Source organism: Tenebrio molitor, chromosome 9, assembly GCF_963966145.1.
Source record: "Tenebrio molitor chromosome 9, icTenMoli1.1, whole genome shotgun sequence".
In the NCBI taxonomy this organism is placed as follows: domain Eukaryota; kingdom Metazoa; phylum Arthropoda; class Insecta; order Coleoptera; family Tenebrionidae; genus Tenebrio; species Tenebrio molitor.
In genome coordinates, this window is record NC_091054.1 from 9524855 (window position 1) to 9550339 (window position 25485).

At 39.2% G+C, this 25485-nt stretch overlaps 9 protein-coding genes, 1 long non-coding RNA gene and 1 pseudogene across 14 annotated transcripts; 5 read left to right on the plus strand and 6 right to left on the minus strand.

Moving 5' to 3' along the window:
* Positions 1–770: 770 nt before the first annotated feature.
* On the minus strand, positions 771–2207 carry LOC138139253 (sepiapterin reductase-like). Its single transcript, XM_069059461.1, has 2 exons — positions 1973–2207; positions 771–1917 (listed from the first exon to the last, which is right to left on the minus strand). The coding sequence occupies exon 2, from the start codon at positions 1653–1655 to the stop codon at positions 864–866; it is 792 nt and encodes a 263-aa protein (XP_068915562.1). The 5' UTR covers positions 1656–1917; positions 1973–2207; the 3' UTR covers positions 771–863.
* LOC138138588 (uncharacterized) lies at positions 1661–2111 on the minus strand. The gene is made up of 2 exons (XM_069058577.1): positions 1973–2111; positions 1661–1917 (listed from the first exon to the last, which is right to left on the minus strand). The coding sequence occupies exons 1-2, from the start codon at positions 2109–2111 to the stop codon at positions 1661–1663; spliced, it is 396 nt and encodes a 131-aa protein (XP_068914678.1).
* Positions 2208–2355: 148 nt separating the features above from the next.
* LOC138139248 (pseudouridylate synthase 7 homolog) lies at positions 2356–5286 on the plus strand. Its single transcript, XM_069059455.1, has 6 exons — positions 2356–3545; positions 3594–3797; positions 3967–4126; positions 4182–4377; positions 4431–4582; positions 4752–5286. Exons 1-6 carry the CDS (start codon positions 2511–2513, stop codon positions 5108–5110), a joined length of 2106 nt encoding a protein of 701 aa, XP_068915556.1. The 5' UTR covers positions 2356–2510; the 3' UTR covers positions 5111–5286.
* LOC138139254 (uncharacterized) lies at positions 5267–5767 on the minus strand. The gene is made up of 2 exons (XM_069059462.1): positions 5528–5767; positions 5267–5475 (listed from the first exon to the last, which is right to left on the minus strand). The coding sequence occupies exons 1-2, from the start codon at positions 5765–5767 to the stop codon at positions 5380–5382; spliced, it is 336 nt and encodes a 111-aa protein (XP_068915563.1). The 3' UTR covers positions 5267–5379.
* A 438-nt stretch (positions 5768–6205) lies between these two features.
* On the minus strand, positions 6206–7951 carry Tsen54 (tRNA splicing endonuclease subunit 54). Of its 2 annotated transcripts, none has more exons than XM_069059459.1 (6): positions 7734–7951; positions 7240–7335; positions 7027–7188; positions 6829–6976; positions 6407–6780; positions 6206–6350 (listed from the first exon to the last, which is right to left on the minus strand). In XM_069059459.1, the coding sequence occupies exons 2-6, from the start codon at positions 7254–7256 to the stop codon at positions 6227–6229; spliced, it is 825 nt and encodes a 274-aa protein (XP_068915560.1). In that variant the 5' UTR covers positions 7257–7335; positions 7734–7951; the 3' UTR covers positions 6206–6226. The 2 variants fall into 2 exon arrangements, with proteins under 2 accessions (XP_068915560.1, XP_068915561.1); XM_069059460.1 differs by lacking the exon at positions 7734–7951 and adding an exon at positions 7472–7609.
* Hs3st-B (Heparan sulfate 3-O sulfotransferase-B) lies at positions 7545–12186 on the plus strand. Its single transcript, XM_069059458.1, has 4 exons — positions 7545–7686; positions 8163–8336; positions 8393–8564; positions 11241–12186. The coding sequence occupies exons 2-4, from the start codon at positions 8214–8216 to the stop codon at positions 11984–11986; spliced, it is 1041 nt and encodes a 346-aa protein (XP_068915559.1). The 5' UTR covers positions 7545–7686; positions 8163–8213; the 3' UTR covers positions 11987–12186.
* LOC138138503 (pseudouridylate synthase 7 homolog) lies at positions 8895–11242 on the minus strand (annotated as a pseudogene).
* Positions 12187–12338: 152 nt separating the features above from the next.
* LOC138139249 (odorant receptor 83a-like) lies at positions 12339–15914 on the plus strand. 2 transcript variants are annotated; one of them, XM_069059457.1, is made up of 6 exons: positions 12339–13382; positions 13456–13725; positions 13776–13995; positions 14067–14165; positions 14215–14370; positions 14416–15914. In XM_069059457.1, the coding sequence occupies exons 1-6, from the start codon at positions 13156–13158 to the stop codon at positions 14479–14481; spliced, it is 1038 nt and encodes a 345-aa protein (XP_068915558.1). In that variant the 5' UTR covers positions 12339–13155; the 3' UTR covers positions 14482–15914. The 2 variants fall into 2 exon arrangements, with proteins under 2 accessions (XP_068915558.1, XP_068915557.1); XM_069059456.1 differs by having other exon boundaries at positions 14215–15914.
* A 2058-nt stretch (positions 15915–17972) lies between these two features.
* On the plus strand, positions 17973–19113 carry LOC138139255 (uncharacterized). Its single transcript, XR_011162251.1, has 3 exons — positions 17973–18318; positions 18510–18902; positions 18954–19113. It is a non-coding gene; the product is annotated as an uncharacterized lncRNA (long non-coding RNA).
* Positions 19114–20399: 1286 nt separating this feature from the next.
* LOC138138684 (uncharacterized) lies at positions 20400–24351 on the minus strand. Its single transcript, XM_069058688.1, has 2 exons — positions 23761–24351; positions 20400–21123 (listed from the first exon to the last, which is right to left on the minus strand). The coding sequence occupies exon 2, from the start codon at positions 21121–21123 to the stop codon at positions 20599–20601; it is 525 nt and encodes a 174-aa protein (XP_068914789.1). The 5' UTR covers positions 23761–24351; the 3' UTR covers positions 20400–20598.
* LOC138138683 (putative odorant receptor 85e) lies at positions 21120–24906 on the plus strand. 3 transcript variants are annotated; one of them, XM_069058686.1, is made up of 6 exons: positions 21120–21863; positions 21910–22144; positions 22571–23063; positions 23118–23216; positions 23262–23417; positions 23492–23766. In XM_069058686.1, the coding sequence occupies exons 1-6, from the start codon at positions 21644–21646 to the stop codon at positions 23549–23551; spliced, it is 1263 nt and encodes a 420-aa protein (XP_068914787.1). In that variant the 5' UTR covers positions 21120–21643; the 3' UTR covers positions 23552–23766. The 3 variants fall into 3 exon arrangements, with proteins under 3 accessions (XP_068914787.1, XP_068914786.1, XP_068914785.1); XM_069058685.1 differs by lacking the exon at positions 23492–23766 and adding an exon at positions 24398–24906 and having other exon boundaries at positions 22571–23216; XM_069058684.1 differs by having other exon boundaries at positions 22571–23216.
* The last annotated feature ends 579 nt before the right edge of the window (positions 24907–25485 follow it).

Sequence of the window (25485 nt, forward strand, 5' to 3'; positions counted from 1 at the left end):
CTAATTGAAATATCTGAGATATTGTACTTAATGTATCTTGCTTAGCAATGTACCATATAAAAATCAACAAGGATCTTTCAGGTTGAATAGGGTAATTGCCACCTCTATATTTTTTCTTAATTAAGTTGAACCTATCGTTTTCTAATACAACGTATAATAATTTCAAAAATGTTTCCTTTTTCATACGAAATAACTGATAGAACTGCATGTCATTGTACTTTTCAATCCATGGCCGATTTTCAGCATTAGAAAAATTATTCGCTTCCCTTATATTGATGAAGCACGTAATTTTTGTTGGGTACAACTCTTCCATGATTAACCAGTTTATTATATCGTTGTTGTCCTCCATAGTATATAAAAGTACCATCTTTAACTCATGAAAATCCATTTTTGTAAAGCTTTTAAAATGACAACAGACAACATAACCTATAGGTTATACGTATAACCATCTATAACACTATTCGAAACCTGTGTAACATTTGGTTATTACCAATGACGTATGAAATGACGTAACAATTGCTTCCCCTACATAACCGCTCCTCGCAGTAAACAAGTGGTTACGCTTTGGTATTTACCAAAAGTAACCAGGTAATTCGCGACAAATCGACTTATGGATCATTCTTTGTTTTACGTTGCACCTTAGACACTGCCAAGTTTGACATTATAATTAACATTATCGGTTATGTTTCAATTGTACTGACTGACATTTGTCGTTCGTTCTTGCGTGTGTCTAAAGTAACAGAAAAAATAAAAACTCGTTCAAAGCCAACTCCAAGTGAAAATTTTAATAGTCACCCGTTATTTTGGGGTATAGTTGTGCAACACAGAAAAAATATTACCAAGCCCACTCTAATCTAAAAAATCTAAATTCTATCGTAATAATCGACGGTGTCCCCGGATTTGAAGTCGCCTTTCTCAAGAAGCGCCAGCAACTTGGCGACGGTCTGTTCCGGTGTCAAAATCGTCGTTTCTTTCACCTTCTGGAAGCTGTTTTGTACCTCCTCGCTCTGCGCATCCTTTATGATGTTATCAAACATCGCCGTGTCGACCGGACCTGGGGAATAATTAAAGACGATTATGTTGGGTTCTTCGAGGGCCAAAACCTTGAAAAACAACTCCCTCGAGGCCTTGGACGAGCAGTACATGGCCAGATTCTTGAAGGGGACCCTCCCGCACATCGACGTGATGTTGACGACGACCAGTTGAGGCGCGATCGGGCGCACCTTGCGGATAAAAACGGAGTTGAGCGCCGCCGCAGAGAACAAATTGAGGTCGAAGTGCTCCCGCCACGCCCGGTACGAGGTCAAATCGGTCGTTTGCTTCACATCTCCAGTGGTACCGGCGTTGTGGAATATAATCCCGAACTCGATCCCGGTCGTGTCGACCGCGCTTGTAGACTTCTCGAGGATTGCTTCATACGTTTTCACATCCGCGGTGGCCAGATCTACGGCGTGGGTGATGACCGTCAGAGACTTGTCCACCTCTTGGATGAGATTCTTGGTCTGTTCAAGGTCACCCTCTGAGCGCGCCAACAGCACGATTATGGAGTTTTGGTTCAGGTTGCGCGATATTTCCAGCGCAATCGTTCGCCCGATGCCTCTAGAAGCGCCAGTGACTACAACAATAGCTTTTTTGGAAAAATCGATCGAAGTCATCGTGACTAGTTCGACTCTTTTTCGCTGTCGCTCGAATCTAATTGGTCGTAATTTATCAACTCGACCACTTCGCCTTTGTTTAAGGCTTGCTTCTGGGGTAGGATCGTACGGATGAGTTGCGAGTTCGACACGGGGGCGTCTAGATCGTTGTCTTGCTCAAACTGAACCTCACTGTTCAACAAATTCTGCATGCAGGCCTCTCGCTTTTCGATCAGTTGCTTCAGAACGTTTGGGTCGTTTTTGATGTCGTGAAGTTTCTTCTCTGTGAAAATGAGGTTATGTGTGCTTAATGATAAAACAAAAGACGGGAGGTTTACCTAACGTGGCCAAATATTGTTCCGAATCTGGTAAAGTGTCTCTCACTGTTGGAATGAAATTGTCCTCGAATTTCTGGCGTGAAAACTGATTATCCGTAACGACACTGCTCTGGTTTCCAACACTCCCCCAAGGATCCATAACCGGAACGTTACAATTTAGTGATTTATTCAATCAAAACACTTATCACGTTGTTAACAAATATTTACCATTGCTGCCAATATTAAAAGCCGAGATTTTTTTTTTAGTATAGTGAGTACCAGATAGAGACAAATGCGTTTCGCATGTTAAAGATTTGAATTGAGTCACGTCACAATTGGCTCAATATTTGATGATAGCATATACTAGAGGTGATTAAAGTTACGACAAGTGTGTGGGTGACGCTTTGACAGCTGTCGCATTGAACACGTGTTTACGTTTATCGAATTGTGATGAATTTCCGAGTGTAAAGTTGATTAGCAATTTTATAATAGTGTAAACCTGTATATTTTTCAATAATTCGGTGGTTTTTATTTAGTTTTATTCAGTGAAGTAGATAAAATGTCAAAACCGTGCAAGCAGAGGTACGGCAAAAAGAGTAGTAATAAATTTTTCAAATCGCGTTTTAAAGGAAAGTCAAACAATTTGAGCAATTCTCAGAGTCACAAAGAGTATCAGCATCAAGATCAGTTCCAGGAAGTGGACGTCGGGATTACGGAATTTATTAGTAAATTTGACGGTTATTCGGGGGTAATCAAGGCAAGGTTTTCCGATTTTCAAGTGAACGAAATTGATTTGAACGGAGACGTGGCCAAACTGACCGATTTGCAAATACCGGCCGACTTCCAGAGTAAAGAGGAGGCAGTTGATGGGGGCGAGGAAGTGCCTGTGGATACGCCTTTGAGTCAGATCCCTCAAAAAACATGGGACGCTATCAAACAAATGATAGATTCATCTGAAGCGCGCGAGGTAGAATTGAACGCGGAGGAGACGACAAAAGAGGAGAGAGAGAAAATCCACGAGTGCTTGAAGAAAGTGTTTGCGAGAAAGATAGTTTGCAATACTGGCACCAAAGATGGCATCAGAACCATGATATTCAAAAAATACAGCGGGAAAAATTCTGACAGGCGTTTCAAGTGGCCGAAAGACAAAGGAGAGTATGTCCACTTTTTGGTGTACAAAGAGTGCCTGGACACCCTCGAGACCACGTTGAAAGTGGCCACTTGCTTGAAAATGTCGCCCTCCCATTTAACTTACGCGGGCGTCAAAGACAAACGCGCCAAGACCACGCAATGGTTCTCAATAAAAAAAGTCGAGCCATGGAAGTTGATCGTGAAGACGCGGCCTTTGAAAAACGTCAGAATCGGGAACATCACCTTCAAAGACAAACCGCTCAAGCTTGGTGAACTCGTCGGAAACAAGTTCCGAATAGCGCTAAGAAACGTGACGGGGGACGACGATCTCATCGAAAAATCGCTGCAAAGTCTCAAAGAGAACGGTTTTATAAATTATTACGGTTTGCAAAGATTCGGAAACGACAAAGAAGTTCCTACTTTTTCTATCGGGGTTCAGCTGCTTTTGGGTAATTGGAAAGAGGTCGGTTGTAATTTTTTTGTTTGGTTCGTTGTTAATCTGAAACTTCAGGCCTGCCAGATTATTTTGAAGCCGACGAAAGCGGATCAACCCGATTTTGACATCTCCAAAGCTAAGAAAGTGTACGCAGAGACTGGGGACGCCGCTAAAGCTCTGGAACAGTTTGACGGGAGCAGAAATACGTGCATTGAATTTTTGTTGCTGTCGGGGTTAAGTAAAGGTCACGCCAATGACTTTGTCAACGCCTTAACTAGTGTAAGTTTGGGTATGAATGGACGGAAACCGCAACAATTTCCTTTAATAAAACCAAATTTTGATAAGATTTTGCGTTTAAATTGTTCAAAATCATTTTGAATAAGAGAAATTGATAATTAATACGAGGTAAAAAGAAACTCTTTGTGGTTTTATTGCATTATTTCTACAGATACCGAGAAACACGAGACTGCTATACATTCATTCGTTCCAAAGCTTGATTTGGAATCTAGTAGCTTCAAAAAGAATCGAAAAATTTGGCCTTCAAGTTGTAGAAGGTGATTTAGTTTTGTTGGAAGACTGCAACGATGAGGCAGTTTGTGACGATTCCGGTAAATACATCATTTTAATAATGTCACGATATTTTGATACATTTCCTAAATATAGAGGAAGACACTTCCGACCGCAAAAGAACCAAAGTGAAGGCTCTAACCTCAGATGAATGCTCTAATTACACAATTTACGACGTGGTGTTGCCTTTGCCAGGATATGACATCGAATATCCTGAGAATCTGAAAGACTTTTATAAAGAAACTTTAGAGAAATACGGCTTGACTTTAGAAATGACCAAACAAACAGTTCAGTAAGTGTTCAAATAACTAAAAAGAGACTAGAACGCCTAATTACTTGTTTCAGGACTTATTCTTTGAGCGGAACTTATCGCAAGTTATTGGAAAGAGTTCAAGATCTTTCGTGGAAAATAATGCATTATAACGATCCACACTACAACTTAATTAGGTCAGATTTAGAGGAACTGAAAGGACTAGACGAGCCTGAGGATGTCAAAGGCACGTAGAAAGAAAATCGCGCAAAGAATTCCGTACATTTTCAAATTTCGCGCCTTTGCACCTGTCATGATCGTCGCCATCAGCTACGACATGACTTTCAATTTGCAAAGCGTATTCAACACATTTGTTATTTAATTTAACGTTATCTTGAGTTGATTGCATTTTACAGATGGGACGTACAAGGCGTTGGTTCTGGAATTTTGTTTGAATTCTTCGTCGTACGCGACGATGGTCTTGCGAGAGATTTTAAAAACGGACACTTCGAGTAGTTCTCACGCAAAGTTGAACAGTTATCACACGGTTGCCCAAGAAAAAAAGAAAATTCTTGTAGAAGACGACGCTTCAAACGGTGAGGATGCCGACGAAGATCTTGACGATCGAATCGGTTTACTCAGCGATAAACAAAGATACGAAGCTTTCAAAAACATCGTTTTCAACATGGGATCGTCATCGTTGAAACGCAAACATGAAGATTCTAATCAGAACGAAAATTCGAAAATTGCTAAAACGACGGATGAAAGCTCGTGAAAGCAAATATGGTTATTGCTGAAATGACAAATGTCATTTTGAAATAATAATCGGTATATACGTAATATACTGTTTTGTGCGCATTTGTACACGTTCGCTATCGCGATAAAATGTATAAGTCTGATGAATTTTTTAAATCTATGAATAAATAAAATATCAGACAACAATAATCTTTATTGCGGAGTTTAACTAAAATACATTTCAAGCAACTTCAGGCGGCGGATTTGCCTAATAATCCGTTAATTAACCTAAAAATATTTAAGTATCATTTAAGCAAAGTGCTTTTGCAATTCTCCTTTTTCATAAAGGGCCTTGACATCTGAACCGCCGCCAAGGCACTGTCCTTTCACAAACACTCGAGGAACCTAGAATCATGCATAATAATCACAAGTTACTGACAAAAAAAAAAAACCCTACAGTTTTTGCTCCTGTTATCTCTCCCAATATTGCTTGAATCTCCTCACAATCATCCCTCTTGTCCAACTCAATGGCGGTGAATTTCTGCTTGATGCTGTCAAACACTTCCTTTGCTAAATTGCAGTAAGGGCAATAGCTTTTGGAAAAGATGACAACAGTGTCACTTTTTATCAAGTCCTTGACCATCTCAGCTTTCGGGGAAGACATGTCTATAGCTAATTTCGAACTAAAAACACCCATTACCTTGCTGAATAGAATTAAAAAGGTTGCTGAGATGCGGCAATATAACGTATTGACCAAAGCCAACAAGCCCATTATCAATTGCAAAAAGTACCACAAGAACCGTGTGACTCAACTTACAGCTTCAAGTACGATGTTCGCGTAGACGTTAGTTTTAAACAAACATTCACGTGCTCACAATGGAAACCTTCGTCGATGTTATTGAACTATCAAAAATTACTTCACACTTTCACCTCCGTCAATGTGATTTTTCCGGGTTTTCCAAGGCGACGTTTGACAACCGACGTCCAAATTTCAAGTGAGTCTTCCCGTCCACAGGACGTCTCGCAGAAATCCAAAATATGTCACTCGTGTCACGCCAACGCGTTAGCTTAATAATTTAATGCACCAACGGCAGTTTCAAAATTATTTAGCAGTAAGGGCAATGAAACGACTTGACACAGTTCTTATTAACCTTAATTATGACAAAACAGGAATGTTTGTGTTGACATATTTATAAAACGAAACGTGATCATCGGTGTGTATTGCACAAATATTTAGACCATTTTCATCAGCGTTCATACTATTAAACTCATCGCTGTCACTATAACAAAAAAAATGCATTTTTTTAAATTAAAATGCGCACAAATTAAATTATACCTCATAAATACATTAAAATGCTCCGATTTTTCTGCAACACTTATGCGATAATCTGGCAACGTCTGATTTCCAGTCCCGGACTGGAAAGCACGTGGACCGCTTTGTCTCAACTTTGCAAAGATATCGCTCATATCTGTTCCTTCACCAAGTTGCAACTTTGCAACTTTTGCAGACGTTCCCTCCCCTGTCGTAACTAATTTTCGTTTTGGTTCGTCTTTGGCACGAGTTTTGTCCGCTGCTTTCAACTTGTACCCTTGCAAAATCAGTTTTTTGTACATCAAATATTTATCAAAATGGCGTCTGGACTTTAATATATTCTTGTACGCTTCTTGCAAACTCATTGGTATCTTATTTTGCCTCAATTCTAACTTATTCTAAAATAATCATACTAAAATGAGTCAACCAAGAAACAAGTGAGTTACAGTTTCCAAGAAAAATGTTGCTTCTTCAGAATTTAGGAATTTTCCATTTTTGTTCTGAAAACCATAACCTGTCAATGTGGAACCTGTGATTTTTGTCACGGCCGTCTTGTTTTCTTTTTGTCGCCATTCACCAATGCTTCGAGCCACTCTGTATATCAACAAATAAATAAAAATTATCATAATTTTTCTTGCATTTACCGTCGATCGACGCGGTCTTGTTTGAGCGCATTTTCTATACTCGTGAAACATTTGTCTTTAAGTCGCGTCTCGTATTCATTCAAAGACGATAAGAATAATTTTGAACCAAACAGTTCAGTTCTCACAATGGGATTGTTATGGTCCTGGATGTACTTCTCAGCCCTGAATATTTCAACCATTTTAAACCCTTTCAACAAATGACAAAATACTTACAACTTTGCATAATCCATCTTATTTTTCCAAAATTTACATTTTTATTTTAGCAGCGCTACTACTCTGAAATATGCTGTCCAGCGTACGTTGCACCTTCTGCAATACCAAAAACACCAATTTTTAATAGATCCAATTGATATCATTACTTAGTTGTAAAAATGAAAATCAGATTAAATTTCGAAATTGAAGCGTTCTTAAAGGTAGAAATACAACTGCGCTACACAGTTATCACCTGTCATATCTGTGTTTGTTGGTACCTTAGCCACTTTTTACATTGTTGACATATCAGAGCTGTTTGTTTTGAGGTTAAAAGCCTTAAAGGGTCAACAAAAATGGATCAAGACGATTATTTTGATACATATTAAGTCAGTGACGGAAATAAACTCGGATTCAACATGAAAAGCGTAGAATCGTGTCAGAAATTACAAATACCATGGCACATAAAACGTAAGTTTATTTATAACAAATTGTGAAGACACATTATAATTACTCACATTCTTAAAATACGGCGCTCCTATTTCGAAATTTTCGATAACCAGGTAGCCAAAAAAATTTCGAGCGACGCTCCGGGTGAACGTTTTTCAGACACGTATTTTCCGAATTGTGGCGTACTGCGGCGCGCAAATACGAATTATTCAATGAATAATAACTGTAACCGAAAAGTGCTATTTTTAGTGTTGCATTGCAGAGTAAATGTTTTGTTTTGGTAATTAACAGTAACGTTAATTTTGTCAAGTTGGTTGCCATTGACACATTTTTTAAAGTTGGTAGCGCGATTCGCCAGTTTAAAATTATTTTCAAAGCAATAATGGTGTGTTTTATCCCCGCCTTGAAGCGATAATTGCGATAGTATCGGCTCAAATTAAACTTCCTGCATCGCTGATAGGGAGTGTTCGTTTTCTTACACGTTTGTTTGTTTTCAGATTGATTGTGCTGCGAATTGTGCAAGCGAACACAAATGACTTGAGTACTCGATGGAAATACTAATTTCAAAAAAAGTTATTTTAGCTTTAATTACATTGGCTGCCATATCTTTTTATATCAGTTATACATTCAACACTTGTCTAGTCAGTAGTATAGCCAAAGCGTTGCCCAAAGTGAGTATAGTATATACAGTGTGAGATTAAAAACGAGTGTCGATTTTTGGATTTAGTGGCGACATCATCCAGTAGTACCAAATGGCGACACAGTAATCCACTATAGGACGTCTGTTCGCGTCGTACCACTCCTGGAAGGAAATGAATCAGACATATCGCCGAAGTATAAATTTTTTCGCGAACAGGGTTTGCGTCCGATGCGACAACTTCCAAGTGCTTTAATCATAGGTACAGTGCCGACACCATTTGCATTTTTTTTTGTACTTCAAAAACGCTTTCTTTTAAAAACCAGAACCTCAAAAACACTTTTTACGTAATTAAAGCTGACACACTGTATATGTGTTTAACATCCACTTTGTCCATTAATGGGAGGGAAAGATCCCTGACGGTTTCAAAATGAATCGTCGGAAAATTTATAACAATCTATCGATTTTAACAAAAATCATCATTGAGTGCATTTTTAGTGCCATCAGTCGTGGTACTTTCCCTCTATTAATCCAAGTCCTAAAATATTTACGCATTATTTTCCCTTTAACGATAACTCGTCTACGCCGCAACGATATTTTTGAAAGTGTCTTATTTTTGTTTGTCGCTAAATAAACCGACTCGATCGTCAAATTCTTCGTCGGCATCTTTCACAAGATTTGCCTTTTTTTTTGGGCGACCGTGTGATAACTGTTCAACTTCGCATGAGAACTACTCGAAGTGTCGGTTTTTTAAAATCTCTCGTAAAACCATCGTCGTGGACGACGAAGAATTATTCAAACAAAATTCCGGCACCAACTGTAGGTACGTACCTACATCCCATCTGTAAAATGCGACCACGCCAAGAGAACTTTAAATAAAATACGCTTTGCGAATTTGAAGTCATGTCGTAGCTGATCGCGGCGACCATGACATGTGCGAAGGCGCGAAATTTGAAAATTTACACGATTTGTACAGAATTCTTTGCGCGATTTTCTTCCTACGTGCCTGTGACATCCTCAGGCTCGCTAGTCCTTTCAGTTCTTCTAAATTTGACCGAATTAAGTTGTAGTGTGGATCATTATAGTACATCATTTTCCACGAAAGGTCTTGAACTCTTTCCAATAACTTGCGATAAGTTTCTCTCAAAAAATAAGTCTTGCAGTAAGTAATTAGGCGTTCTAGTCTCTTTTTAGTCATTCACTGAACTTTTTGTTTGGGCTTTTCGAACGTCAAGCCGTTTTTCTCTAAAGTTTCTTTATAACAGTCTTTCAAATTCTCAGGATATTCGATGTCATTTCCTGGGAAAGGCAACACCACGTCGTAAATTGTGTAATTACTAACTGTCTCAACGTTGCGGTCTTCCAATAAAACCAAATCACCTTCTACAACTTGAAGGCCAAATTTTTCACTTTTTTTCGAAGCTACTAGATTCCAAAAAACACTTTAAAACGATTACATGTACAGCCGATGGTCAAATAAAACTGGAACAAAAATGACAATCACATGTCAAAATTTACAAATTTGCATCATTTAATTACGGCTTTATCACAAATAGGTTAACTTTGGTATGACATATTATATAGACACTGACAAATACATTGACAATTCAATGGTCTGATTTACATAGATTAAATTTTAAGTGTCCCAGTTTTATTTGTCCACCGACCCTACCTACAAAAGAAATAAGACTACGAAAATTTACTTACCTCGCATAAATTAACTTTTTTTTTTAAGCACACTATCTTATCAAAATTTGATTTTATTAAAGGAAGTTAAACCAGGTTCTTCCCACTCACGCCAAAACTACCTATAATCTGTTTCAAAATCAAAAATCCACCACCTGTTGAATTATGTTGTCAGAAAAAAAGAAATCCCTAGAATAAGTTTCATTTTTTTGGGTTGGCCCAACCTCCCGCCAAAATTTGACATTGGACTGTTGAGTTTTTTACGTAACACAAAATAATTATTATGTACAAAAAGGTGGTAGCTACCGTATCATAACTTTTGAGTGATATAATAAAATAAGAATTAAAAAACACGTTGAATTACGACCTAAACGACTGTCAACAGTTTTCTTTCATAACCCCACTTTTTTCTGACACTTGCAAACACAGTAAACACACTAAAAGCAAAAGTTGGCGACGTTGTCGGTTGTATTTTCGAGATAAAATGCAGTGTTGGTGGATTTTTGATTCTGAAACAGATTATAAATACACTAGTTTGCGACAAAGCATAACCTTAACTTAACTACTCCAGAAACAAATATTCGTTGCACATATTTGTGCTTCCTTCAAAATGTTCCAGAGCTTTAGCAACGTCTCTAACTTTTGCGTACACTTCCTTAGCTTTGGAGATGTCAAAATCGGGTTGATCCGATTTCGTAGGTTTCAAAATAATCTGGCAGAGGAGAAGAGCTTTAGATTAACAACGAACCAAACAAAAAAATTACAACCGACTTCTTTGCTTCTTTCCAATTACCCAAAAGCAGCTGAACCCCGATAGAGAAAGTAGGAAGGAACTTCTTTGTCGTTCCCGAATCTTTGCCAACCGTAATAATTTATAAAACCGTTCTCTTCGAGACTTTGCAGCAATTTTTCGATCAAATCGTCGTCCCCCGTCACGTTTCTTAGCGCTATTCGGAACTTGTTTCTGACGAGTTCACCAAGCTTGAGCGGTTTGTTTTTGAAGGTTACGTATCCGATTCTGACGTTTTTCAAAGGCCGCGTCTTCACGATCAACTTCCATGGCTCGACTTTTTTATTAAGAACCATTGCGTGGTCTTGGCGCGCTTGTCTTTAACGCCCTCGTAAGAGATCTGACCCAAATGCGTATCCACAGCCACTTCCTCAGTTCCATCAGTTGCCTCCTCTCAATTGTCACAGTAATCGAACAACCTCCCGGTTTATTTTCTCTATCTGCACAATTTTCTGGCGGTAGGTGTAAAGAAGGGCGGCACGCGCGCCCTGCTGGAGTTCATCCGAATCCACCCGGACGTGAGGGCCGCCGGCAACGAGGTCCACTTCTTCGACAAGAACTACCCGCGCGGCTTCGAGTGGTACCGCGAACGCATGCCTCCGACACTCGAGGGCCAACTTACAATAGAGAAAACACCGTCGTATTTTATAACGAAAGAAGCACCAAGACGAGTTCAGCACATGAATCCCTCCACTAAACTCTTAGTAGTAGTTAGAGATCCAGTCACTAGAGCTATTTCAGATTACACGCAAGCCATCTCGAAGAAGCCCGACATGAAACCTTTCGACCAGTTGGTCTTCATCAACAGCTCGATCGGTAACATCGTCGACACGTCCTGGGGCCCCGTCAAACTGGGAATATACTCGCGCTATTTGGCCAGATGGTTGAAATACTTTCCCCTGTCGCAGTTCCTTTTCATCAGCGGGGAGCGCCTCGTGGTGGACCCCGCGGTCGAACTGAAACGCGTGCAGGATTTTCTAGGCCTGAAGAGGGTGGTTTCCGAGAGACACTTCTACTTCAACTCGACCAAGGGGTTCCCCTGTCTGTTCAAGAGCGAAGGGCACAGCACTCCGCACTGTTTGGGCAAAACCAAAGGGCGCAACCACCCCCACATCGACCCCCTCGTTCTCCAGAGGTTGAGGGATTTTTATAGACCTTTTAATAACAGGTTTTATCAAATGACCGGCATCAATTTTGGTTGGGCTTGACCTTGCTCAAGACTTGCGCCGCAAAAAGCCAAAGTCACTTTACTTTGAATACCTCGATTAAGACTTTTTCGTTTTTGTTGTGAGTTTTTATTGTTTTCTCTTTATTATACTTACATTTATCAAATGTTTTCACCTGTTTTATTCTTCTTTACTACCAGTTGTACGTACGTATGGCTTTTTATTAAACTTTAAGGGTTGAACGTCTAGTCTTTATCACCTTAACCTAAAAAAAAGTTTGACACATCAAAAATTATTTTCCACATTTTTCACAATCGCATTTTCCCTTAAACAACATTCGTCACTTTAGGAAGATTGAAATCTCGATTTACTTCTTATTTATTTTTGAATTTCACCCGTCGCCACATTTTACTCTGGATTCTGGAAGAATGTTTTGCATTTTTGAAAAATTAAAAATTGGCGTCCAAGTGCGCCAACCTCAAAAAAATCACTTGCACTGATACCTTCGTTCTGTCATTTATCAAATAAATAATTTAAACAAGAATTGCAGTTTTAATGTTTCCCCCCAATCACTCATCCATTTTCGTCCTACTCTTCAGCTCGACAATTAATTTTGACTCGCTTTCGTTTTAATTTTGTTCCTCCAAAAAATAAAAACCGGGTTCCAGCTGTACCACAACGGGGTCAGAGAGTAATTAAGCTCTTCGTCGAACCCCAGCGCGCCGCTTTTTTGTTTTAATTACTTCCGTCATGAGAGAAACTTAAAGTTTGGGACACATGAAAAATACATGTCTGGGCCCCGGTAATTTTTGTTAACCTCCGTAATTACTGCCGTTAAATTATACTTTTGGGGTAAAAACATGCTAATTACACGTCCAAGTTTCAATCGGAAAGTTTGTTAAACGGTCAGTAATTAACCGACTGCGTCGCCTACGGCATGCCAAAATTAAAGTACCTCAACGGAGTCATTTCCCTCCTGAAGTGGTCGGTCTTGTATCCCATCGACAACACCAACCCTCGCTCCAAAAAAATCCTTCATTTTTTCTGGAGCTTTATTTTCGTCTCTTCTTTCGTAATCACCGTCGCCCAGGGCGTCGTCCATTTAATCGTGACGCCTTTTAATTTAGTCGAACAGAGCATGGTAGTCATGAACACAGGTACAAAGAGTTTGCGACAAATCCTCCGCTAAACTATCTCTTCTAGGAATTTACATGACACTTTTCATGAATTTTGGCATTTTTTATTACCACTCCGACAACTTGGTCAATCTGGTGAACAACATCAACGAAAACTTCGTCGACCACTCGGACAACGGTCTAGAAGACATCACCATGCAATCCAGTGCGAAATTGAGCGACAAGTTGGTGGTTTATTGGACCGTGAGTCTCATAGCCTCTTGTCTTTTGTCAGCAGTGCAGCCGCTGATTATTGGAGAAAGGTACAGGCGACAAGAAAGAAGAAAATAATACTTTAGGTACTGATTTAATTTATTCCTTGGTGGCATGCCGTAGGACGCTACCTGTCCCTGGTTGGCTCCCGTACGACTACACTCGATCCCCTCTGTACGAACTAAGCTACGCTTGGCAAACCCTCTGCCAGATCAATCTCGCCATTATCTACGCCTCCTCCGACATGATCTACCCCTGCATGACCATCCTGATCGGCCAACAGTTCAAAATCCTGTCCAGCAACTTCAAGAATCACTTCTACCACGCAATTTTGCAATGCGGCGTTCCCAAACAAGTCGTGCTCGACTTCCGCGACAATCTCCACCAAGTCGAGTGAGTCCATTGTGTATTTTCCACCATCTCGAAAGAAATCTCCATTTTAGATTGTCTCAGCTCTGGGAAAGATTCCAAACCGTGTTCGATGTAACAAAGTGGAACAGATTCCGCCGCGTAAACCTGGACTACTTCAAGAGGAACATCACACACCACCAGCGATTGCTCATCTACTGTGAAGATCTGGACCGCGTGATGAGCTTGTTCCTGTTGACCAAAGTGGTGGCGGCGTTTTGTAACGTCACCTTCATCGGCTTCAGTCTGATCACGGTAATGCGAATTGTCAAAGTCGCGTCGTAGATTAATTCGACTGCACACAAATGACATTTCGACTGTTGCAGACCGGGAACTCGGCGCTCATCATGGGTTTGTGTTCTTACGTTTTCTTCGCGAGCACCGAACTATTCGTCTACACTTACGCCGGCCAGATTTTGACACAAGTAGGTGAAAATAAAAATTGTTGCTGTTGGCTTGACACGATTGATTTAGAACGCAGATTTCTTGTGGAGCTTGTACGAGAGTCCGTGGTACTTGTGCGACGTCCCTTTTCAGAAACTGTTCCTCATGGTGCAACTGCGTAAGAGCAAAGTAGTTTACACCAGAGCCGGAAACTACTTCGCCATGACAGCCCCCATGTTTATCTCGGTAAGTCTCCGGCCGCATCTGCTTGTTTCTACTTTTTCTTTGCAGTTTATGAGGAGTGCGTTTTCGTACGTGGCGCTGCTGAACGAGCTGGTCAAGAGCGACAGAGTGTAGAAATCGCACAACCGCACCGATATCAGGCACAAATAAATAATCACCATGTCTTTGCTTTGTTCGCCTTGCTCATGTGAAATCCCAGCGGAAGTCGCAGATTTTGTTCGAGTCGACACCGCCACCTGTATTAACATGAATTACCATTTAATAGGTGGTGTTAAGAGGTCGTTAAGTAAATTAAGCTCGAGTAAAGAAATGTCATTGGCATAATACCGCGTAATTTATGTTTGAAACGAGCGGAAATTTTTAATTAGGATGATTGTGTGTGAGGCACAGATTAAGACGTTTCGGAATCGCATTCAAAGCCGCCGTAGAGTGTGTGGTAATTTAATTTCATGGTAATAAAACGTCTGCAAACCGTGGAAACAAGAGCAACAAAGGATGGAGGAAGATTATTGTGTGACACAATGTAGAGGGTTTTAGGTCAGGTCGGGTCAGATCACCAAACCCGTTGCAACTGCAAAGTTTCAATTTGCAAAAATTTTATTCATTCCGAGTGACCAGCAAGACTTCCAGATCTCATCCTCTGGAATTTTTTCTGACATCATAATAAGTACACTTGCTTTCAAAACTTTGGCGTACATTTATTTTTCGCTGTTTTAAATCAGGGTTGTAATTAATCAATTCTGACATTTAAACTTTTGAAAAGTCAAAATGCCTCGACTGACAGAGCAAGATAAAGTTTTGATGCTTTCCAAATTAGAAGAGGAGTGGTCCATAAGTAGGGTTGCTACTCATAATGGGCTAAATAAAACACTGTTCTACAGATAATAAGTAAAGAAGAGGTGGGAACAAGAAGGGTACAAGACCGATCTTAATTTTTTAATTGCTGTCAATGTCACCTTTAACCTAATCTCAAAATTACCCGTTCACACTGCTTAAATTTTGCAAAATCGTTGTTACTTGATTTTGAATGTGTACGCGAAAGTTTTGGAAGCAAGTGTACACTGCTGTACAGAAAAATTGTATAAATCTATTTTTCGCTGTGTTAAGTCGGTCTGGATTGGTTTTGACTTTTTATTTGTCAGTGTCAAACAACTGTTTCATTTTTCTAATAGAGATATTTTCATATTTGGTGGCGGAAACAAAAGACTGAGAAATGTCACAAATTTGTATTGTCAGTGTCAAATTTCTCAAAGACGTTCGTGATTTCGACAGAAATGCAGCAAATTGGAAATAAGAAAGTCATTCATCGTCGAACTAGAGAAATAATTTGTAATACGTTTGATTATATGAGAATAACTTTTCCTTTTGAAGCACTGACAAAAATTGGTTTCCTTAAAATTTGTTTTTTCAATCTATTTAGCGAAAATTTAAATTTACCTAGACATTCCTTTTTACGGCGTTTATGAGAAATTTGACACTGACAATACATTTTTGTGACATTTCTCAGTCTTTTGTTTCCGCCACCAAATATGAAAATATCTCTAACAAATAAAACAGTGACAATCTCACTGACAGTTTATAACCTATTTAAAAATGTAATGTCAAAATCCACATTTGCAAAGCACAAAATACTCGAAAACTTGATTGCGTGACTTTTGAAGTGTACTATGGCGGACAATAAAGTTACGTTCCGTATGTTAACCAGGATGACCAAAATACTGGTTCTGCGTCCCGTAACTGTCAAATTGCTGCAAAATTTGTACCATTCGGAACTCGGTATCTGGTAGGTTGGTAGATTAACTGTCAACCAAACGACCGACTTTGCAGCGCGGTAGAAGCGGTAAGTGGGTTGTCAACAGTGTCAAAACTCAAAATACCGTCAAGTGACTGTTACTTGTGATACATAATAACGTCTCGGGAGAGGGCACCCGAGTCTCCCCAAATGTGAGAAGACTACTCATTTAGAACTCTAGGAAAATGGTGAGCTCTGGCCATTCCCCTAGACCCCCGAATGAGGCTCCGCTAAAACCTCTCCTACAATGTGCGGCAGATACGCTATAGAAGGAGCGAGTGGCTTTGTGTGGTCCGGTGGTCTGTGGCACCTATCCTTACGACTTTAACATTTCCCGCCTACCCGTGATTTAGTGCTAAGGGAAAAGTCCTAACTGCTTTACGTTAAGTCAACAAATGGAGTTTCTCTAAGTTCATCGGTTGAGTTGAATATGACTATTTCAAAGAAAAAACAAAACGCGCTTGTCAGGCTACACAGACTCAGGGAATATAGACATGATCACATTTCCGGAAGTGTGCCATGGAGCTCGAGTATAACCCAGCATTCAACAAGTCCTGCCAAGCGTTAGGTTTTTGGGTCTCCCTGGGGGTGCAAATTTTATGAGGGTCGCGAGGTCGTGTTCAACGCTTGGAGGTTAGAGGAAACAAAACCCCTCAAACAGAGAGAGACCCTCGCGGTAAGGTCAAGAATTTACATTTACAGCAAACTGGAAAAAGCAAACAAAAAAAGAAACGCGACAAATATTTGTTGACAGAGCTATCTAAGAACACTTTCAAATTGGGATGGAAAAGTGGTAACAACCATTAACACATACATAAAAACAAAAAAAAAAAACATAGTCGGGTCGACCCTAGCATATTAGAGCCGGATCATCGACAAGAAGGGGGCGCCCTGAATAATATGGAGGGCGCCCCGGGACTAAATGTAGTAGATCCCTAGCTAAGGAAAACCCACGGAGACACCTGAAATATAAAACATTTGATTGCTACCGGGATGGAAAGTGGAAACTTTGAAATTTTGATTAAAGTGTTGAACAATAACTAGGTACTTATCACACCAAAAGCGTCACTCGGAATAATTAAAAGGGGATCAAAAATGAGGGAGTGCGCTTAAAAAGTGAAAGCCACAGACCCAGGCTAAAACTTGGTGCCTTTTTTCTTTTAGGAACGTTAGTGAATTGTTACATCTGAGTTTACAAAAAAAACGTGAGCCGTACGATTTTATAAAATTTGCAAAGCTAGAACCATACTTCAATTGAATCATTTCCAGCATTTTTTGACGCAATTAATAGATTAAGACGTTCTACCATTTCATTTGGATCTGAAAAAATACCGCTTCCTTTTTCATAGAAAGGAATTTTTCGAATATCTTCTAAAACACTTATATTTTTTCAACTGTGAATACACATATTGTAAATTATCAATTTTTTCTTGTTCTTGTGATTTCTTTGCGTTTGTAATGTGTGCATTTAATGATTTTAATTTAGTTGATATTTCGGGTATCGTTGTATCAATTTTTGAATTTCGATTTCTTATGTCTAACGATAATAAATGGGAAGGTTTTTCAAATTTAAATTGTTTTTCAATAATATCAAAATCTAAATCTTTATTTGGATCTAAACTGATTGGGGTAGGCGATTTTGGTAAAGATACTAAATTATCTGATTCGGTTACATCATCGCCTTCTGCATTCTTTGAAACATTTTTGTCTTCGTCTTCGACTCCGGGATCTTTAAGTCTCCTCGTGAACCGTCTTTGACTTGTGCTCCGCACCCTTTGGTGAACTCTGGGCAGGGGCAGGCCTTCTTCCTCGATTGCTAAAACATTTTTTGGATTCGCTTCGTTCATCATGAGCGAAGCGAATTCAGTAATATTATCAAGTTTGTCAGTTATAGGCTTATGTAGTTTCTTAATTTCTTCCTTCGTTAAATGTTCTTTAAATTGTTTTAAATGGATCCTGCTTTTTATTATTTCACGATTTTTTAAAATGGCGTCAATTATTTCAGTTTTACTATCAGCGTTAGTCATTTATATATTATGAAAGACCGAAGTCTATGATCTGGACCAATCGATTGTACAGAAGTTAGCGTTCTATAGTGTTCTGTGGTTTTGGGTCTATAAGTCTTTGTAAAATATAAATAACTAAATAAGCAACATGAGGTAAGTAATATTTAAATTTTAAAACAGTGTAATTAATAGAGGATTTATATGATTCATTATTTTGAGGCATGTTTATAGGTTAGAACGAATTGAACAAATTGTAAACAGTTGAAAAAAGTACTAGTTTTTATAATTTACTTTCTTATCTCCATTTTAAAAACTGCGTTGTTTTTATCATATTATCTTTTCAGTGTTCTGCAGTTACTTGTTAAGGAAGTACGAAAAATTCAGAAAACCAGAGCAAAACTTAAAATGGATGAAGGCGTTGTTATTGGATTGGCAACAAGAATTAGGGCCTTCACAATTACAGCCGACGTTGAGGAGCGACAAGTGTCAGTAATTTTAAAAAATTTTGATCGAATCCTGCATATAATTTACTCGACGACTCACATACCATTGGATGTATTTCATTATGGTGAAAGTATGAATAATGAGCTTACGGTATAATGCCACAACATTAACAACTTCCCGTATACAAAAATTATTTTTGAAATGGGATCTATTGAAGAAGTTGAAAATTTCATCGCTGCAGTGAAGCTTCGACTAAAACCCCATATAAATATTTACGAACACGACGGAAATGTGTAAGTAGGTAGGTATTTCAACTTGAATTTTTTTCTGACTTTCTTTTACAGAACGTCATCGTCTGCTGTGATTCCTCCGACTCGGGAACAACTGGGACAAAAGGAGTAGACAATTCCTTCGACTCCAATGAGCCAAGTACAGAAGAAAATTGATAATATAGTTTATTGGAATTAAATACATTTAATAAATAAATTGTTTGATTTTCATTGACATCTGATTTTCTTTATAAATGTGTTTTTTTTTCTTTTTAAATTCCTGGAATCTTAAAAATATATCAATTTTCTTTTAAAATCGTTATCTACAGTTCTTCTACCTTAAACACGGGCTGTGAGTTCGCTACGCACTTTGCGCTTTTTGAGTTACCTTGAAAATCAGGTTGTTTTCCTTTAAAAGATAGATTTTCCGAGTTTCAAAAATGGGTTTACGCTGGCTTTAAAAACGGGGGTGTTTTCACAATTTTTTCTGCTTTTCAGTTTACCCTTGAAAATCGGGGTGTTTTCCTTAAAAATGTTAATTTTAAAATATACCTTTAAAACGGGGGTGTTTCACGATTTTTTCTGCTTTTCAGTTTACTCTTGAAAATCGGGGTGTTTTCCTTAGAAGTGGGCAGTGTGCATAGGGGCCCTTATACTACTTACAATTTATGGGAATGTCAAGATAGTGCCATAGTACGCGATTTTTCTGCACAGCAGTGTAGTCTACAATCTTTCAAATTAAGTAGGTATCTATCACATAACCTGCCCTGAAGTCACGTGATTATTGCCCTAACAAAAGCAAGCAAAAAAAGTGTTTTTTTTAAAGGTTATGTGACAAGAGTCAAATTTATCCACATAATTTCCGAACAAAACAGATGGTCAGAAGGTCTCGTTTCAGTGAGGTTTTTTTGCAGGCGTGTTGGCAAATAATTTGGGTAGCCAGCAAGATCAACAGTTCTCATCCACATTGATTTTTTTTTTGGCTGAACTTTACAAAATGATTGCGAGCGAAGGTGAAGTCTGTGACGATTTTGAAATGCTTTTTGAGAAACGTTTCACATTTAACGGACAGAATTGCAAATTCTCGCCTTGTTAGTCCACTCGTGAAAAATTGGGTACAGCTAGATTTGTTTAAATGATTTGTAAATTTCAGCGGAACAAATTAACGAGCCATAAAAACCGTACGAAGTGAGAAATAACAGTAATTTATTAACATATTTCATTCAATTCATGATTGTTGCGGCTTTTAAAACCACATTCTAATTGTGAAACACATTTTTTTTGGTTTGTTTCACTTTCTTGTCGTTTTTTTCCTTGATTATCATAGACATGAAGAAAACGACCTGAAAAAATGACAGCTGTCAGATTCTTCAATTTTTCCTTCGATTTTTCTTTTACTGTTTAAAATAAAAACTGTGACGTCACTTGCGGAGAAATGTAGTCCTAATTGTTGGTATTTTTTCTTCTTTTTATGATTAAACAGTTTTTATCAAATCTTTGGGGGAAAGACAAAAACCAACGCTTGTAACAAACGAATTGTATTTAAATATTGTCGCACGTATATGTTGTGTCTGGCCACATTCGCAACATATTTACATAAATAAATAAATAATTATAAATAAATTACATCGAAACAATATAAATAGCCAACTACATATTTTAAGTAGAGATTTCCAATGGGTCGATAAAACAGATCTCTACTCGCTCAAAACCTACACTTTCAAGGATAAAAATTCTGCAGGGCATCACCGTACAAAGAATTGTACGAATCCCTCAAGACAAACATATTGTCAGGTTTGCCGTTGAAAGTGAACTGCCCTTCCAGCTTGTGCACTGTAGAGTCAGCCGGAGGTTGCGGCTTGGACGGTTTAGGGGGTTCCCCGAAGCCTTGAGAGTTCGCCGCCCACTGGTAGATAGTGGAAGGTTTCCCATTCGCCACGAAACTAATTGGAAGACTGACAAACGGCGAGACTTGAGGAGGCGACGGAGGCGGCTGCGAGATGTACCCGAGCCCCGGCACAAACATATAGGGTTGTGGGGGCAGCCGTATGTAGTAAATAGGCGAATTGTAGGCAGGTTTTCTCTTGGGGACGGTGCGACCGATGTCGTTGGCGTCCACCCCCATGTCGAAATTGTAGTGGTAGTCGTCGGGGGCGAGGTAGTCGAAGTAGGGGAGGTTCTTGCCCTCTCGGAGTTTTGTGGCGGAGGTGGTGGCCACCAAAATAATTGACAGGAGGATGTACATCTGTAAAGTGCAAGTGCGATTAGCGTGCAAAGAAGTGTACACGAGAGTCAAGTTGATTCGTGGCGGTTTGGCTGGACGTGACTTCCAGTGCTTTTTGTAATTGAGTTTTTAACTAGTTTTTGTGCAAGTTTGAATCGAGATCGCCATTTTGGCGACTTTTTCACATTTAAATAATAGTGGAGGTTGTGGTGATTGGACTGTGATCGATGCACGAAATAATTCATGAGCAGGGACTAATTAGCTCTTTAATTAACGTAATTTAACAGTCCAACTAAAGTAATTTAACAGTCTTTACCCATGTCACATAATCTAATTACTTCCAACTTTGCGAAAAAATCAGGTTCCCAAACCGACTCCAATTTTGATAAATAATAAAATTCCCAAACTGTCGTACTTAAGAGTGTATCAGGTAATTATACGGTAAGTTCACGAGTTGGAAGCTAGTTTGGAACATTTTTAATTACTATAATTACCAGTTGATTAGCTAGTTTGTCATTTGCTCTTTACCTATACCGCCGACATGTCTAAATTAAAGTACCTGAACGGCGCAATCACTGTACTCAAATGGACAGTCTTGTACCCCATAGACAAAGAAAATTCGCCACTGAAAAAGTTTTTCTATTTTACATGGGCGCTGTTTTTCATCTCGTCCTTCGTCACCTCCGTTATACAGTGTGTTATGTTCCTGTTGACCACAGAATTCGACCTCCTCAAAGAAGGGATGGTCATTATGAACGCAGGTACGCCCAACCCTTTCAGATAAAAATGTCTACTCAATTTTTTCAGCCATTTACATCACTCTGTTCATCAATTTTTTCATATTCTACTACAAATCAGACAGTTTAGTCAAGTTGGTGCATATTATCAACGAGACTTTCGTCGACGAAACCGACAACGAGATTGACAAAATCACGATGAAAGAAGCCTCAGATCTGACCAACAAACTGTCATATTGCTGGACCATGAGTGTTGTCGCTTCTGGTTTGTTTTCAGGATTTTTGCCACTGTACATCGGCGACAGGTAAAGTAGGCAAAGACAGTTAACAAATACAATTTTTTATTATTTGCAACAAAGTGAATAATGTAACGCAAATTCCGTCAAATCTATTTGACGTTTCAAAAATTGTCAATTTTTGACAGCTAGAATCAAGTCCGACAGATTTGATAATTTCGAGCTGATTTCAACGAGAAAAAAATAATCAAGCGCAATTATTAATCAAGATTTTTAATATTCGAACTTATTTCGTTTCAGTTGTCCAAATGTTTAATAAAATCTAATTTGTCGACGTAATTTTTTGCTATTTTAAAAGTTGCAATCCTGGCAAAACCGTTTGTGAATTGTTTTAAAAGTCAATTTTTGACAGACGTCACAATGTCCTCTAGAAATCAGTCTGAAACGGATTTGTCCCCTTGCAGCGTCTGAAAACCGTAATTCCTCGAATTGCAGAAACATCATGCCAATTCCCGGTTGGTTCCCGTACGATTACACCAAATCCCCGCAATACGAGCTCAGTTACATCTGGCAGATCTTCTGCCAGATAAACTTGGGCCTAATCTACGGCGCCTCAGACATGATCTACCCGAGCATGACCATCGTAATTGGGCAACAGTTCAAAATTCTGGCCAACAACTTCAGCAACAACGTACACTTCGCATTCGTCAAATCGGGCCTTTCAACCGACACCGTCAAAGACTTCAAAGTCAACTCACAACACCAGAGTTTGGTGGCGCTTATGCAAAACTACAAAGACGTGTTCTCGCTGATGCAAGATCGCCGCTTCAAACAAACCAATCGGGAGTATTTGTGCAAGAACATCAGACACCACCAGATGCTGATCAAGTGTTGCCACGACTTAAACGACATCATGAGCCTGTTCCTTCTAGCCAAAATCTCTGCGGTCACTTTCAACACGATTTTTATCGTGTTCACGCTGATCACGGTAGTGCCAAATAACGCAACAAGACGGTGCCGACTCTCACTTGTCACATTTCAGTCAGGCGATCGCACCATGATCGTGGGACTGTGCTGCTACGCTTTTTTCGGAAACACAGAACTCTTCATTTACAACTACGGCGGACAGATTCTGATCGAGGTGGGTTAAATGTCACATTGTCACATTATGGAAATTGTGTTTTAGGGCGCCGACATTCTCTGGACCGTGTACGAATGTCCGTGGTACTTGTGCGACTTGTCATTTCAAAAAATCTTCTTATTTGCCCAAATGAAAATCAGCAAGACCGTACAAACCAAAGCCGGAAACTACTTCTCGATGTCAGCGCCGACTTTTATTTCGGTAAGACTTACAAATACTCGACTGTCACTAATTTTGACACAAATACTTAACTGTCACTAATTTTGACATTTCAGTTTATCCGATGCGTCTTTTCGTACGCCGCCATATTGAAAGAAGTCACAAATTTCAACTGAATCACCGTTTTTTTATCGAATAAAGCACGAGCATCACACTTTCGCGTCCAGTCTGTTGCGAAACGAACTGTACCCGTTCGACTTTCGGGTCAGCAGTGACCCTTAACGCATCGTTAGCCCACTAATTGGAGAGATATCTGAATTGTGGCCTTAATTAGGCAGCCCCGGGGGCATAACAGATTCAGCAAATGAGAAATAAATGTACTCACCTCGTTTTTTTCCAGTTTTTTGCAAAATATTACTTTGAGGTCGGCCTTGTCCGACCTTGGGCACGGCACTAGAGGACTGTTGGGCCGGTCCGCGTGAATTTAACGGACGCAAAGAAGTGAACATGTGAACTACTCAAATACACACTTAAGTGCGGCATTAGTGGCGGGGGACTTTATCGTTGGTGGAAACAGGAAATACATTTCGTTAGTTGGTTAAAAATGAAGGCACGTCCGATATTGGGAATGATCATCTTACTTAATTTTCCGCCTCGTGAATTGTGTTGTTTATCGTGCGTGGCTCGGTCATTATGGTCGCGCTGAATTAAATATGTTGGTGTGATTTACCGGCCGGATTTGCATCTCGAAGGGAAAAGGAGGCGCATCGGAGCTTATCAGGCTATGAAACGGAATGCATCGTTGTTTGTTTTCGGCCAAAATTAAAATTCATTACTCCAATTTGGACCGAGACGGTGCGCACAACCATTTCACACTAGGTGCGCTGAATTGTAATCACTTTGTGATTTTAATTGTCGAATCTGGGGCAAGTTCGTTAAGCTGAAACCCCCTTAGCCGCATCAGATACAAGCGCTTCTGCAATTCCACTGAATAAAATATGACGACTCGTTATTTATTGCAGGCGATGCACACCACGCTTGTGGCCGAACAGATTGCAGCAATAAATTTTTGATGCACATGCGAGCATCACGATTTTTATCGAGCTTTGGAACTGTTGACCTGAAATTTGCGCGATTCGTCCGGTCCAAGGGTGCTCGAGTGGAGACAAATCGGGTGCGTCAGCTGCGTCTTTGGAGTCGAGAATGTTGATTGTTAATTCTCGTTTGAAAGTTTTTGAAAAAGATTGAAATGACAATTGTCGGCGGTAATTATGGCTGGTCAAGCATAAAGTGAAAATACCATATTTAGATCAGTAGGAATGGGTTACAAGTTTTGCTCGTTTTGAAGTTTCTCGAGGTCAAGAGTCGCTTAAACGGCTTCGAGGAAAAGAAATTCTCGAGTTAATTGCACTCGGGGATTATTGCGATTTGAGTGTCATCGAGTGAGATTATCAGAAAGAATTTTACTATCCTGATACTAAATCCATTAAGGCGTTCTACATACATAAAATATAATGTGTTGCGGACTTTCTCTTGTTCTTTGATTTTCTAAATGTAATATGCTTGTTAGCTAGTTATTCTACTTATTTGCAAAATTTGGAAAAAAATTGTCACATTGTTACTCAAGCATTCGACTGTTTCGCTGACATAATCTATCGATTATGAGGGACATTATTTGATGAATATGCTCAAATCTTAAATCTAACAAAACAATGACATTTTATATTGGTATTTTACTACTGATTCCAGCAAACGTTATAAAAACATTGGACTGAGTTATATGTATTGTGTAATACCCACAATATTTTTTATCTGGGAATATTTTGACATAATGGCATTCGCTATGTAGAGTTGCGGACAGAAAAAAGTCTTATTAAGAAATTTTACTAAAATTGAGTTGAGTAAACCGGGCTTACTATAATACATAAATAAATATTTTAATACACCCCGTACACTGATTGCACGTTTTTAAATTATAGTTCAAAAAGATAACGCAGTGAAAAATACTAAACTCTCCATCTCAATTGTTTCACCTTATTTAGGAAACCGTTGTAGCCTTGCAGATTAATTCCCGCCAGTAGTAATCCTACACCTATGATGTTGTTTACAG

Bases quoted from the DNA above. Each gene is read 5' to 3' on its own strand.
- Tsen54 (XM_069059459.1), bottom strand. The intron at 6,977-7,026 runs GTAAATGCAAGA...GTTGATATACAG, and splicing joins CAAGACCGCGTCGATCGACG to AGTGGCTCGAAGCATTGGTG. The intron at 6,781-6,828 runs GTAACTCACTTG...TGATTATTTTAG, and splicing joins CAACATTTTTCTTGGAAACT to AATAAGTTAGAATTGAGGCA.
- LOC138139253 (XM_069059461.1), bottom strand. From the start codon at position 1,655: ATGACTTCGATCGATTTTTCCAAAAAAGCTATTGTTGTAGTCACTGGC.
- LOC138139248 (XM_069059455.1), top strand. From the start codon at position 2,511: ATGTCAAAACCGTGCAAGCAGAGGTACGGCAAAAAGAGTAGTAATAAA. The intron at 3,798-3,966 runs GTAAGTTTGGGT...TTATTTCTACAG, and splicing joins TTGTCAACGCCTTAACTAGT to ATACCGAGAAACACGAGACT. The intron at 4,127-4,181 runs GTAAATACATCA...TCCTAAATATAG, and splicing joins GGCAGTTTGTGACGATTCCG to AGGAAGACACTTCCGACCGC.
- LOC138139249 (XM_069059456.1), top strand. From the start codon at position 13,156: ATGACACTTTTCATGAATTTTGGCATTTTTTATTACCACTCCGACAAC. The intron at 13,996-14,066 runs GTAATGCGAATT...CGACTGTTGCAG, and splicing joins TCGGCTTCAGTCTGATCACG to ACCGGGAACTCGGCGCTCAT. The intron at 14,166-14,214 runs GTAGGTGAAAAT...CGATTGATTTAG, and splicing joins CCGGCCAGATTTTGACACAA to AACGCAGATTTCTTGTGGAG.
- Hs3st-B (XM_069059458.1), top strand. From the start codon at position 8,214: ATGGAAATACTAATTTCAAAAAAAGTTATTTTAGCTTTAATTACATTG. The intron at 8,337-8,392 runs GTGAGTATAGTA...TTTTGGATTTAG, and splicing joins TAGCCAAAGCGTTGCCCAAA to TGGCGACATCATCCAGTAGT. The intron at 8,565-11,240 runs GTACAGTGCCGA...TTCTGGCGGTAG, and splicing joins TCCAAGTGCTTTAATCATAG to GTGTAAAGAAGGGCGGCACG.
- LOC138138683 (XM_069058684.1), top strand. From the start codon at position 21,644: ATGTCTAAATTAAAGTACCTGAACGGCGCAATCACTGTACTCAAATGG. The intron at 21,864-21,909 runs GTACGCCCAACC...CAATTTTTTCAG, and splicing joins GATGGTCATTATGAACGCAG to CCATTTACATCACTCTGTTC. The intron at 23,217-23,261 runs GTGGGTTAAATG...ATTGTGTTTTAG, and splicing joins GCGGACAGATTCTGATCGAG to GGCGCCGACATTCTCTGGAC.
- LOC138138684 (XM_069058688.1), bottom strand. From the start codon at position 21,123: ATGTACATCCTCCTGTCAATTATTTTGGTGGCCACCACCTCCGCCACA.
- LOC138138588 (XM_069058577.1), bottom strand. From the start codon at position 2,111: ATGGATCCTTGGGGGAGTGTTGGAAACCAGAGCAGTGTCGTTACGGAT. The intron at 1,918-1,972 runs GTAAACCTCCCG...TCATTTTCACAG, and splicing joins ACAATATTTGGCCACGTTAG to AGAAGAAACTTCACGACATC.
- LOC138139254 (XM_069059462.1), bottom strand. From the start codon at position 5,767: ATGGGTGTTTTTAGTTCGAAATTAGCTATAGACATGTCTTCCCCGAAA. The intron at 5,476-5,527 runs GTAGGGTTTTTT...GCATGATTCTAG, and splicing joins AGATAACAGGAGCAAAAACT to GTTCCTCGAGTGTTTGTGAA.